At 38.2% G+C, this 14,371-nt stretch overlaps 1 protein-coding gene across 3 annotated transcripts in view; it reads right to left on the bottom strand.

The window, feature by feature from the left end:
- Positions 1-329: 329 nt before the first annotated feature.
- CDC42 (cell division cycle 42) overlaps positions 330-14,371 on the bottom strand; it is a 48,452-nt gene continuing 34,410 nt past the window's right edge. For 2 of the 3 annotated variants that reach the window (XM_035727133.1, XM_035727134.1), the window contains exons 4-6: positions 7,071-7,180; positions 6,528-6,725; positions 330-1,872 (exon numbers count right to left, since the gene is read on the bottom strand). In XM_035727133.1, the coding sequence (XP_035583026.1) occupies positions 1,783-1,872; positions 6,528-6,725; positions 7,071-7,180 (398 nt within the window). In that variant the 3' untranslated portion in view covers positions 330-1,782. Of the gene's footprint in view, positions 1,873-3,156; positions 3,345-6,527; positions 6,726-7,070; positions 7,181-14,371 lie in introns of those variants that run through there. The other variant, XM_035727135.1, reaches the window with a different exon arrangement.

The raw sequence follows: 14,371 nt of genomic DNA, 5'->3' as shown, positions 1-14,371 counted from the left end.
TTTCCACCTAAGCAATGGATGAGAGAGGTGTGCTGCCACTCCCTCCCAACAACATGAGCAGTGAGCTTCCTGAGCATCACCTTCACTAAGGACTGCTATGAATCCACTTGCCAAACTCGGGAGAAGGCACAAACCTGAACATACTGAGGGGAAACCACCACCTCAAATTGAAGGCCAGAAAGGCAATAAAGTACATAAAAAATAATAATAGTAATAATAAAGTTTTAAAATCTTATCCCAAAATTTGTTAGAAATTGATGTTACGAAGAGTCAAGTCCCCACTCCTAGGTATCTAAAAAGAGGCGGAGGGAAAAGAACAACCCCCAGGCTGGCTTGTGAAGGGTTTTTTGTTTAATACATCTGAAAAGAATGCATATACAAAGAATTGAGACATGAGAAAGCATTGGTTCAACACTAATGAATCTACAAGAATTAGGATTTGGGGAAGGTGGAGATTACCTAAACATTTTTAAAAATTGGAAACTGCAACCAAAATAAGTGGATAAAATCCCTATTAACACTTATGAAGAGTCTTCATAAGACTCCGTGATTTTTTTATTAAACTAGAGAGCCTTAACCAGCTACTCTAGGGTTCCTCATATGCAAAACAGAAATAAGGGGATTCCCCTGACTGGTCCCCATGTTGTTAAATGTTCTCCCCACCCCCACCCACACCCCCAGCTTCTTCATGAAGCAGGTCTCCATCCTCCCAACTTGAAAGAGGATGTGCATCATTCCATAGACATCTGTCTCCTAGCGCCACCCCTCACATTTCCTCGATTTACCAGGTCTTTAGCTGTGTTCTAGGAACACCGTATCATACACTATTAAGCTGGACATCTATGCTAAGCATATAAGACAATGACTGACAGGGAAAAAAAAATGTTTTTTAATTACGTACTCAATCCATTTGGTGTATTTCAAAAGGTGCAATACTTTTCTTCATTTATCAGTGAAAGAAGTTAGAAATTAACTTCAGGAAAAAAAAATCAGCAAATGGCAAACAAATTTCCTTGAAAGTCACAGTCACATATATAGTGCATCCTAGAAAAAGAGGAGGGGCAAGACAGGTTCCACCCACTTTCATGAGTTTCATCAAATACTGGGCCTACTCAAGGGTGGAGAGAAAAGGCAACTTTCAAAAAGGAGTATGTTATTAAATGAGGCATTTACTATACTCCTTCCTAAGAGCACCAGGTGGGGAACAAGTTTTCTAAACTAGATCTAGGAAGTGGAATGTGGAATCAATCCGTCCTCCTCCCCTTAAGGGCTGTCCAATGGTTAATGAATTTAAAAAACATGACTAAATAAAAACAAACCCCACACACACTCCCCGCACCCCACCTCCCTCCCCCGCAAAAAAAAAAAAAAGAAAAGAAAAAAGAAAAACAAAACAAAACCTAAATGTCCCAGATCATTCTCCAGAGTGGATGGAGCCCAGGAGCAGCTTCAACAACCTAAATTAGTCTGTTACAGAGTCATCACAAGCATGCCTTGCTTTTAAACAAAACAAAACAAAAAAAAAAAAAAATTGAAACAACAAAACAAAAACTAGTACTAATCACTTTTCTGACAATACACAATTACTCAAATTAACTAGTAATGAGAGGGGGAAAGGGACCATACCTACAGGCCTTGTCTCACACGAGTGCATGTGGGTAGGTGCAGGGCATTTGTCATTATTGCAAAAACGAATTTTAATCTTTAATCTTTAGTTTGATTTAACATTGCTTTTAGTACGATGCTGACACCAGCTGTGCGGAAAGGGCTCTGGAGAGATGTTCATAGCAGCACACACCTGCGGCTCTTCTTCGGTTCGGGAGGCTCCAGGGCAGCCAGTATTGCTTCGTCAAATACATTCTTTAGGCCTTTCTGAAAAGGGGTAGAAAGAAAAAAATGGCCAGTCTGATTTTCAGTATAATAAAGCTAAGATCAAATTAAAAACATTCAAACCCCCAAGAGTCGGCAAAGAACAAAACGTTAAAACTCTGAATCTCAACACAATCATCCCACTTCACCAAGTTTTGTCCAGGAAGGACACTGGAAGGATCCAGCAATTCAGGAGCAGAGGAATGGATATTCATGAATGAGACAGTGGTCCTTCAAGAAAGCTTTTTGCAGACCAATGTATGTCACAAGAAGCGAACAAGCCACATGTGTCATTTGCTCATTCAATGAGTTGTGTAATATGCCGCTGAAACATTTTACATAAAAACAAGTGAAGCAGCTCTGCATTCCAATGAAACAGCGGAGTATGGAACAGGACCGAGGGGCCAGCAGCCGGCAGCGGCATCCTTGTTACATGGAAGGCGCAGGCAAGGATGGAGAGCGCAGCTCCCACGGCTGCGTCAAAGACCTTCACTCTGAACTCCCTGCATCCCACCGATCAGAGCCCGGGGGGCTCAAGGAAGCAAAATGCGGGCACCTGATACATATGTAAAACTAGAACCAGTCAGTGCAACAGGAATAAAGCTTCATCAGGCATTTATACAAACAATTGTATATTTTTAATTTCAAAATTTGAAGGTAACCACAATTGTATGTTTCCCTCACAACAATAAAATCAGAAGCAGGAAAATATAAAGGTGGCAGCTTTACATCTCAACATTAACAAACCTTAAGTCAACTGTTAAAATGGATGCTATTCTTAAAAGATATGGTAACAAATGATTTCATAAAGCAGTAGCAGATACATTAATACCTTTCCCACCCCAGACTGACAAATACTCCACTACAGCACAGACAGCCAAAGCAATAGCAACACAAAGTTTCACTGCACAAAAGAAAACCAGAGAAGAATCCTCCCTTCCCCGTTACACTCTACTAGCAGGTCACCCTTTTTCCATAAAGTTTGTCATGCAATTACAATTACAATTGATCATAAGAGTAAAATGATGTTTGTGTTATTTTCTCCATCTAGAGCTAAGTGTTAAAACTCTTATTTTTTCCAAGAGAACATTCTTAATGCCACACCAAGTTCCCTTTTGCAATAGTAATCCAAACCAAAAAGCTCTGAGCATCAGGCAACTCAAGAAGCAGAAAGTTAAACAAGTCCAACTTGACTACTGATCACAAAAAATATTCTATAAGATATTGCATTCTTGATCAAAAACTAATACAGAGGTCGCTCTTAGGTGGTGAGTAAAAAGACGCAGAGGCTTTCAAACAGGATGGTTTTATTCCTTTGTTTTTAAATGCTCTTTCTACAGTAGTGGGACAGGAAGCAGCAGCATAGAGGGGAAGGAGAAAACAGTTTAGAATATACAGCACTTCCTTTTGGGTTGAGTTTCCGGAGGCTCGAGGGCAGCTAGGATAGCCTCATCAAACACATTCTTCAGACCTCTCTACAAGACAGAGGGGAGGAGAGAGAATAGCAGCCAGGTTAGAGGATTAGAAAGACCAGCAGATACAACAGCAGTCTGGATTAAATGGGCTGAATTCACAGAAGCAATGCGCCTTCAGAAAAACACATGCCAGAAAGCTAGATCTTAAGCCCATTATCAGGACAGGAGATAATTGAACAGAAACTTCTTACATAAAAAAGGTTAACTGAGCAAGAAAGTAATTTTTATGGAAATGCTGTATGTTGACTTCTAAAACAATCACACTTTGAAAAAACATTTTAATGAAAATAATGCCTGGAGAAAAAAATGGATATGTAAACAAAACACAGATGGCTTGGATAAGCCTTGTAGAACTCCTCAGTATTTCCAATGAGAAGAATGGCACACACATTCTGGAACTAAATCGATTACAATTTCAGGCTTCTGTGAATTCAGCCCCTGAATAACTGAAGGACACAAACAGACTTACAGGCATGCTACATGTTTCTAGATTCAATGACATATCTGGATGGGATTAATCAGGATTTAGAGTATATCAGTTTCCCAGAACAAAATGGTTCAGACATTTAGAAAGAGTGTTAACTGTTCAACAGTACCACGTGGGAGAAGTTTAAGGAACAGACTCTAGAAACAGCATACACTTCAGTTATTCAGTAATGTTATTAGAGCAAGTAACCACCACCCAAGTCATAAGAAAACAAAGAATGGGGTCCTTGAATGAGTTTTAGCAAGCAGTCCAATGCTTTAAGATGTCTTCATGGATATCAGAGCATAAAGCATGGAGTGAAAACAAAGAATATTCTCAGATCTACAGGGATTAAGATGCAGAAACACACTTACACCTCAGGCAGAACTCCAACGTGACAGTGTGACTCAGTAGCACTGGTACCTTGGGCCCAGGTCTACAGACTCACCTAAACTCACCTAAATTTGAAGCCACAGGTTTACCACCCAAAGAGGTTTCACGTGTTCTTTAAGTCAATTTGATCCCAAGTAAAAATCTCCCCATAAGTCCCAGAACACAGCTCCAGTAACAAGTACCAGGTCCCAGACTACCCCAGGTATTTCCACCTCAACCCTAGGCATCCCAGAAGACTGGCACCCACACATCCCATAAGGTACAAAATAAATAAGAAATAACATTAAGTACTTAAAAAGAAGCAAAGAAGTTAAAAAGTTTTCTTCTACGTCTTTTACAAAGTAGAGATGTTAAACAAAAGTAAAGTTCCTATGAAATTCTTTCTACACATCTCAGGGCAAACTCTGGGAGTCAAATATAAAAGGAAAAGGGGAGGGTGGAAAGGGAAAAGCATTTTATAAAGGAAAAAAAGAAGAGGACCATGAGAAACTAGGGCACCCCTTCATAAAAAGCAAATCCTTTCTTGCTTACTGACAAAGATAATCCCCTAAAAACAAAACAAGTATTTGCTTTACCCATACTATCTGATATAGAGTTCAGTTTTAGAGGAACCAACAAACAGAATCTGGAGTCCTAAAAGTTCTATCTCCCAAACACAACCAGACACCCCATTTTCTATCTTCTCTTTTGACTTTTCCAAACGTCAAAATCTGATAAGAAAAATGTAGTTGCTAAGACCTTTTCAAATTCCTACTGTCTGCAAAATGAGTGACTTACTATATAAACCTGTTCATATTGTAAAAAATCTTAAATGGAAGCATCCAATTCTTTAAACTTCACCAGTGACCTAGAATTGGGTCCACATGGTCTATTTGCCTCCATTTCCCCCAAAGGCAACCCATACTTGGAGGAGAGGGGTATGCAAAGGATGCATACAGTTAGTTATAATCTGACGCACATGTTCAACATACATCCTTCTCCAACACACACACACACACACACACACACACACACACACACACACACTCTCACTTTACTGATGATGGTGTCAAAACACAAGCATCAGGCTTTTTTTCTTTTTAAATCTCAGTCAGTGCTGTGTGTGAGAGGATATAAGATCTTCTGAACTTTAAAATGCCTGCTTTTGCAACAGAACTGAACTGCCAAGGAAAACTGGCAGTGGGAGAATGATTTTAGACCTGAAAGTTATCATGTGGAATACCCAGCTAAGCATAAAAATGTTATCTTTAAATATCCAACCTAGCACTGAATTGGAGATTATTAAATTATGTCTAGGCCATACATACTAACACCTAGTACATACGTAATAGGTTAATTATATATGCCATTTGCCTTAGTATACATATAATCAAGAATCCAGTAGTGTTTAAGAAAACTTAATAAAAGAAGCAATTACCTAAACAAGTAAGCATGATAAATATACGTGGATTTAATGTAATTATAAGAAGCCTCTTTAGCCCTACCCTATTCTAATTAGACATGTTTACTCAGTGTTCAAATCTCAAAGCACCAGTACCAATAGAATAAAATATTTCTGTGCTATTTCGATAATTTTTTCCTTTGCCCCCAGAACAGTACTCAAAGGGGAGAATCAGTCAGTAATACCATGAGGGTGGAAAAGATGAAACCACACAGATCAGTTATAGCTCCCACTCTTAATAAATTCTAACACTGTTCCCTATCCTCAGCATCTGACGTTTCCCATCAAACTAGGAGAAGAGCTCCAGTTAAATTATTCAGAAATGGACAGAAGGACAGAGACGACCACACGAGGAAGGAATGTCTCCAAAAACACAAGAACTGATGCTTTTATAAAGCATGCTTGAGAAATAGCCAAGGCAGCTTTCTCTAAAATCAAAGTCTCAATTACTATGACTAATTCCCTATGTCATTTGAATTACCCCAGAAACTGTAGCATCAGTGGTCAGAACTGATAAGAAAAGATCCGATACATTTATATAAAAATTTAAGTGTCTGGGGGGGAGGGGGAACCATTCACATAATCTCTTGTAAATTAGTGCTAATCTGGAACCCTCCCATACAATTTAACACAATCCCTGACTACTACAAATGAATCAGTACAATATGGGAGCTCACCAACACAAGAGTTTTACTCAGAGCTTAATAATTTTCTCCATAAACACAGAACCTCTAGCAAAAGAATATATACTATGAAGCTGGTCCGAGTCTTCCTGGGCAGCTTTCTTGAGCACTGCAGACCACTGTTAAAAATAACCCCGGAATCCTAATACTCTTAAGAAACTACCCAACTGTAAATAAACAAGGGGCTACACAGTCCTCACCTGTGTGAGTGCAGAACACTCCACATACTTGACCGCCTTCAGGTCACGGGCCAGCTTTTCAGCAGTCTCTGGAGTGATAGGCTTCTGTTTGTTCTTGGCAAGTTTCTCAATCGTAGAGGGGTCATCTCGGAGATCAATTTGGGTCCCAACAAGCAAGAAAGGAGTCTTTGGACAATGGTGAGTTATTTCAGGCACCCACTAGAGAAAAAGTATTTTAAAAAATACATCTGCATTAATCCACAAGCCTCTAAAGCTTTTATTTTTTTTTAAGATTGTTTTTATTTATTTATTTGACAGAGAGAGAAACACAGCGAGAGAGGGAACACAAACAGGGGGAGTGGGAGAGGGAGAAGCAGGCTTCCCGCTGAGCAGGGAGCCCAATGTGGGGCTCGATCCCAGGACCCTGGGATCATGCCCTGAGCCAAAGGCAGACACTTAACGACTGAGCCACCCAGGCGCCCCAAGCCTCTAAAGCTTTTTACAACAACTCAACAGAAGTTCTGTGGTCAGCTTTTTCAGGACAAGAGTATCTGACCAACTCACCTTTTCCTTCACATTTTCAAATGAGGATGGAGAGACCACTGAAAAACAGACTAGAAATACATCTGTTTGTGGATAACTCAGCGGTCGTAATCTGTCATAATCCTCTTGCCCTGGAGGGAAAAAATTGGAGAAGTCAGCAACTGAATCTCGGTGTCCTCACAGCATCAAAATCACGAGTCAGTCAACAGATTAAGCATGCAGCCAACAGCACGCTGACCATTACTGAGAAAGCAAGTTACTAATCTAATAAAATGTAATTTTATTTTATAATAAAATACTTGATGAACATTCTTACTCAGCTAATTCTGTTTAGTATTTCAATCCCTGAAAACAGCAATGAATCCATTATACATTAGTTTTTATTACCAATTTGTAGTTTTCAATCTTTGTGTCCATCAGCAACCCAACGACAATGTAGTAAAAACAGTAAGCTATTGCTACACAAATGCTTAAAATCAATCCTACTCAGATTTGGTTAAGAAATAATCACAGTGAAACCATCTAAGGAAACAAAAATCTCAGTGAAACCCAGGTGACAAAATCCACTGCCCATCATGATTACCAAAGCATATTCACAGGCTTAGTTACTGTGTGCATTAAGACCAGTATATGAAAATGAGAACGCCTAAGAAAAAAAATAACTTGGCAAGAATCAATGGATGCCACATCTATGTGACGATTATCCTAGTGAAAATTAGGATATTTGTATGGTCTTACAGACTGTTGATAAACCGCAAGGGGAAGAACGGAACTATATTGCCAAGAAACTGGACATCACATTGACTGAGTCATTAAAATTACTATCATCAGTGAGTGGCAGATGAATATCGTGTGCCCCTAGATTTATATCCTGAGAAAGACACATCCCTAATGTACTATTCCATACATAATCTGAACCTAATCATGAGAAAACACAGACCAAATCCAAAGTGTGGTATGTTTTATAAGGGGAGGAAAGGGAAAGATGCGCCTGTATCCTATAAAAATAATGTCATGAGAGACAAAAAGAAAAAAGGGGGGGGCTGAAGAACTGATCCAAATTAAGAGACTAAAAAGACATGACAACTAAATGCTATACGTGATCCTGTACTGAAAGCAGAAAATACTGAATTCGGCTAAGCTGACAAAGCTGGAATAGAGATGTTGGATTCAAGTTCTGTATCGATGTTAAATTTCCATAAGTTGTTTACTGTTAGACCAAGAATGTCTCTGTTCTTAGGAAATACATATTTATTTAAGACTAAATGGCTATGCTGTCAACTTACTCTCAAACAGCTCAGGGAAAAACAATTCATGTGCATATTGTATTGAAAGAGAATAATAAAGCAAATAGGGCAAAATGCTAATTGGTAAATCTGGTTAAAGGGTGTGTGGAAGCTCCTGGTATAATTCTCCCAACTGTTCTGTAGGCTTGAAAATTATTTCCTGATAAAAAGTTTTTAAAATATCTATATACATTTCCAAAACCATGAGGGGAGGGGAGGAGTTGCCAGGACAGGGTTTAACACTCCAATTTCAAAAAAGGGCTACAGCAATCCTATGTTTTAAAAGAATGGTTAAGTACTAAGTGCCACTGAACTGTACACTTAAAAATGGTTAAAATGATAAATTCTATATTATATATATTTTACCACAATAAAAAATATTTAAAGGGGAGAAAAGGAGAGTTAAATATTTTGTATGCCAGTGAAAAATTTTTTTTGCCAGCATTGAGAGAGAATACAAGAATTTAGGGTAGCTATCAAAACATGATAATTAAAGATATTACTATTAATTGCCACTTGAATAAGCAATACATTGTGAGTAGACAATAAAGGATCTATCTTCGGACAATAAAGAAATTAAAATAAAAGTTAAACGAAAAGGGAAAAGGAGATTACAAAAAAATAAAATCGTCATCACCACCTCTAGTATTGATCGCAAGCTTACTCTTAATATTCTAGGGTCAGAGTCAAAGGCTTTAAAGGTATGCACTTACAAGTGTAACTTTCACTTCTTAAATTATAATGTAGAATGTATAATTACAGACATGAAAGAGATTTAAAAAGAAAAGAATGGGCTTAAAGAAAACAAAATCAGCCAAAACTCCATAACTCTCTCAATCTAAACAGCCTGAGCTCTTAACACTGGCTGGAGCTTTGACACACTGCATACCAAAGCTCCAATAAAACAAAACAAAAAATAAATTTTAAAATAAGAAAAAGCTGGTAAGAACAGATACTACACTAAAGCAACCAACCAAGCCTTATTAAAAAAAAAAAAAGTACATTCACACAACTTTTCTTAGCTTTATTCTCTATTCGAATGGAATGAATATATTTCAAAAAAATTAAGCCTAACATAAACTAGAAAAGGGCTTCATTTTTAGTCATTCGGCTGCTGCAATCAATCCGTGTTTGTGCACATCAAAAACAAATGCAACTCTACATTCCTGAGCACCACTAAGAGCATCTAAATGAGTGTCCAATGTGTTACATGCAATGAACCTTCTACTCAGATGAAGACAGAAAACAAATAGCCATTCTTTTTTGAATACTAGGTTCAAAGCAGTATTGGTCAGTCTGTTTATTTGTAATAAACAAACCCTCAAAGCTAGAAATTTCTTTCTTTTCCTTTCCCAAGGAGGAAAAAAATCAGAAATGAAATTGTTCAATAAACAGAAAGGAGGCTACCTTACCTCTACTTCTGCTTCAAGTGCTACATTTTTTTTTTTTTAAAGAATGTTAACTTCCTCAAGAAGGCAGTGCCTGGATAGGAGACTCAGTAGATAGTGAGGGTAGAGGGAGAAATTCAAGGCTGAAGGAGAGTTATGAATTACTGTGTTTTGTTCAGAGAACCATCAGCGTTTCACTGTTGTCAAAGCTGAATTAGGAGCAATAAGACTGGAAATGTGACAAAGGGCAAGTCCACAGCACCCCTCGGATGTTCTGTTCCTCTGAAGCTGTAACACAGTTTCTCAGGACACCATTTTATATCCAGTGTGCATTTCTTCAAAAAAATAATAAATTTTTTTTCTCTTCATAATGCAGAAATTCCATGGTTACAATTTTTTAAAACCAGGTGCTTTCTTACCTGTTCAATATGGCTACCTACTAAGCACCCACACACAGTCTGCCTTTACCATCCTTTCATATGTTAGAAATAACTATTGCCATTATGTAACATGATGAATTACTTTAGACTTGTTGAGCTGGGATGCTACCAAGCTCTAGGAAGCCTTTGGATGAACCTAAGCCCAGTCTTCGAATTTTACTGGTTCTCTCTGCTTCCCTTTCTTGTAACCATTCTGTTGCCTTCCGACCTTTTCAAACCCCCCCTCCCCTTTTTGGTGTCATTTCCCCTTGTATTATTCGTAGTGTAGTCGTTTTTCACTGCATATAGAAGAGGGACAGAGTATGGCAGTGTCAGTAGGAGCAAAGGCATGCCTGGGAGAGTCTGGGTGGGGGCACACAGCCTTCAAAGGGGATTTAGCATAACTGAGCGTGACAGTTTGAAAAGCTCCCAAGATGGTAAGGCTCCCACCCTTCCTTGACTTCCCCGACCCCCCTCACCACCCGCGAACCTTGAAGTCACTCGGTATGTTTGAAGTATGCCTTTACTGCAATCGTTTGAGGTCCCTGTGCGTGTGGTTAAGTGGCACAAATCTAAATGCCCTTGCTGCTTCTCTCCCCTCAGCCTGGAATCTCCATTTAAGGAAAAAGAATGAATGTAGTCCCTTAATATGAGCAAAATTCATTATCCAAGCATAATTTATCCAGCTAAAATTTATCCTCTAAGTATGTCACAAATAGCTGTTATTCACTTGATAGAGTCAATGTCATCACTGAGCATCCTTTAAGGTACACAACATGATCAAGAAAATTTCACTCTACGTCCCAGTCAGGTCTTGACTACAAGTCTTAAATTATACCTACTCCAACAGCATACCAGCTCACTGCTTAACTTCCAACATTTGCCAAAAAAAGCAGGGATACATCTCATGGGTTGCCGACCTTTCCCTTGTTTAGAATCTCATATTTAAAATGAAATTCAGGGGCGCCTGGGTGGCTCAGTCGTTGGGCGTCTGCCGCCGGCTAGGGTCATATCCCAGGGTCCTGGGATGGAGCCCCGCATTGGGCTCCCTGCTCCGCGGGAAGCCTGCTTCTCCCTCTCCCACTCCCCCTGCTTGTGTTCCCTCTCTCACTGTCTCTGTCAAATAAATAAATAAAATCTTTAAAAAAAAAAAAAGAACTGACAGTGGGGTGATGATTATACAATACAACAATTTAACAAGATAAACATGTTGAGTAAAAAAAAAGTTAAATACAGAATGAAATACACAATAGTACAACATGTGAAGGAAAAAAAAAGAAGAAAATAACTGTGGGGGGAACTCATGAACAAAAATTTAGTGTTGTGACCACACAGACAGAAATAAAAGCTGTGAGACAAGAAACAGAGTCCTGTCTGTGATCTTTTTTTTTTTTCCTTTTAAGTAGGCTCTAGGGACACCTGGGTGGCTCAGTCAGTTAAGTGTCTGCCTTTGGCTCAGGTCCTGTTCTTGGGATCGAGTCCTGCATCAAGCTTCAAACCTGATTCTCCCTCTCCCTCGGCCTGCTGCTTCCCCTGCTTGCTCAGTCTCAATCTCTCTCTCCCTCTCTTTCTCTCTCTCTCTGACAAGTAAATAAAATCTTAAAAAATTAATAAAAAATATATATATATAGGGGGTGCCTGGATGGCTCAGTTAAGTGCCTGCCTTCGGCTCAGATCAAAATCTCTAGGTCCTGGGATCGAGCCCCATGACGGGCTCCCTGGTCAGCAGGTAGTCTGCTTCTCTCTCTCTCTCCCCCTCTGCTCATTCTCTCTCTCTCTCTCTCTCTCTCAAAAAATAAATAAATAAATAAATAAATAAATAAATAAATAAATAAAATGAAATAAAATAAAATAAAATAAAAATTAAAAAAGTAAGTGGGCTCTACCCCCAACCTGGGACTTAAACTACCTTGAGGCTTAAACAACCCTGAGATCAAGAGTCATGCTCCACTGACTAAGCCAGCCAGGTATCCACCTATCTCTGATCTTAAATGGTATTAAATAAATCTGTCAGAGTTGCAGCCAGCACCTCCCAAACCTACATAAGCCATTAGCTTTGTTTAGAGACTTTGTATGAGAAGTATAGTTTCCCCTTGTCAGTTTTTGTTTCACACTGAAAAAAAAAAGAATTGTAGCCAGAGGTGAGATAGGAATGCTATAAAGAGAATTCAGAACAAAATGACAAAAATTAGGGGAAAATGACAGCAGATTAGGGGTGCCTGGGTGGCTCAGTCGTTAAGCGTCTGCCTTTGGTTCAGGTCATGATCCCAGGGTCCTGGGATCGAGCGGCGTTATCAGGCTCCTGGCTCAGCAGGGAGCTTGCTTCTCCCTCTCCCTCTGCCTCTGCCCCTGCTCATGCTCTCTCTCTCTGTATCTGTGTCTCAAATGAATAAATAAAATCTTTATAAATAATAAATAAATAAATAAATAAAAATAAATAAATAAATAAATAAATAAAGTCAGCAGATTAAATACAACCAAACAGTCCGAGGCCATCTCAGTGGGGATGAAAGCTTTAGCAGAAAGAAAACTAAGTTAATGGCATGACTTGAACCAGGGACAGGGACTCTGAGATTAAGGCGTCTGCAGAAGGATACAAGTCTCCCCTTAAGTGTATCAAAAACAAAGACTCACTATGGATGCCTACTGCCCCAACTGTCCAATGCTTGTCAAAAAAGGAAAAAAACTCTGGCTTATAGTGACCTCAACAATGAAGATGGAAACCCCCCAACTTGCCTGGGCTGGTAAAATCATTTCCTTAGTGAATGTTTTTTAACCCCTAGAAAGATTCAGAATCTAATATAAAGATGAAATAAATCAAATACCTTTATTGTTAATTTTCAGTTACATTTAGGAATAATCTATCCTTATTTAACACCCAGTGCCTATAATATTTAAAATAATCTGCCATATTAAAGAACATGATAAGATTTGTTCTCTGATTCCAATTTAAAATGTGTAACTGAGTAACTGATCTTAACCTTGGGGCTTTTTTGCTGAAAAATGTTAAGAATTTTATAAAGGTTATAAATAATACTGTTTATGATAAATTAAAACATAAATACATGAAATCCTAACTTATCAGGCTAACTGAGGCTATGTATATAAAAGCCTGGGAATGCTTCACTTGTCAGGTCAAACAAACTGAATTAAAACAGAAAACTGAATATATTAAATTTATAAATGCAGTTTAAAGTGCCAGAAGATATTTAACACAGTTGTAAATGAGGCTGATTGGGATTCAAGTCTTGTCAACATAAGCTAAATAAACCAATATTCATCAAAGGACCCTCGGCCACCTTGAGAATGATTTCTTAAAAGTGACTACTGTAATAAAAAACTTACTAAGTTGTACAACTAAATTTAAAGGCTTACCCACTCCAAAACTAAATACTGAAGAGATATAAAATATGTCCATACAAAGATTTGTATACAAATGTGCACAGCACCACTATTCACAATAGCTTAAAACTGGAACCCAAATGTCCGTCAACTTGTAGACAGATAACCAAATTGTGCTAGATTCACAGTATGGACTACTACACAGCAATCAGAAAAAACTACTGACACATACAAATAGATGAATCTCAAAAACATGATGCTAAGTGAAAGAAATCAAGCACAAAAGACTACATATTATAGGATTCCATTTATATGAAATTCTAAAAGAGCAAAACCACAATGATAGAAAGCAAAGCTGTGGCTGCCTGGGGCCAAATCAAAAAGGGATTCTTAAAGAGCACAAGGACATTTTTTAGGTGATAGACATTGATTATGGTGGAGGTTACATGACTATCTAGTCAGTAAAATTAATCAAACTGAACACTTAAAATGACTGAATTCTATTCTATTTTACTTCCCTAAAGCTAAAAGAACAAAATACTGATTAAATACTGATTTGAAATTTAAAAATAAAATTTAAAATTAATTTTCAACCCCAAGAGGCCATAAATTATCTTTTTTCTGCATATAAATTGCCTCCAAGGGTACACATAAACACAGGAAAATCCCTCACCTATCATGAAGTACAGGTCATTATTTTTTCTATTTTCCAAGTTTCCTCCAATACACCATTACACTTATAATTCTTAATTCATAAACATTTTAAAGGCCTAAACCACCATTAGAAAGCCACTGATCTCTAAAATGAACTGCTTACTACTGTCCTACTTCCTCTCCATTTCACCTTCCCAACTAAATCTAGACAGTTCCTCAAAATGAGCAGTGTA

The sequence above is a fragment of the Zalophus californianus genome, chromosome 4 (assembly GCF_009762305.2).
Source record: "Zalophus californianus isolate mZalCal1 chromosome 4, mZalCal1.pri.v2, whole genome shotgun sequence".
In the NCBI taxonomy this organism is placed as follows: Eukaryota; Metazoa; Chordata; class Mammalia; order Carnivora; family Otariidae; genus Zalophus; species Zalophus californianus.
The sequence above is the reverse complement of the archived record's forward strand: the minus strand, read 5'-3'. Positions and strand labels throughout refer to the sequence as shown.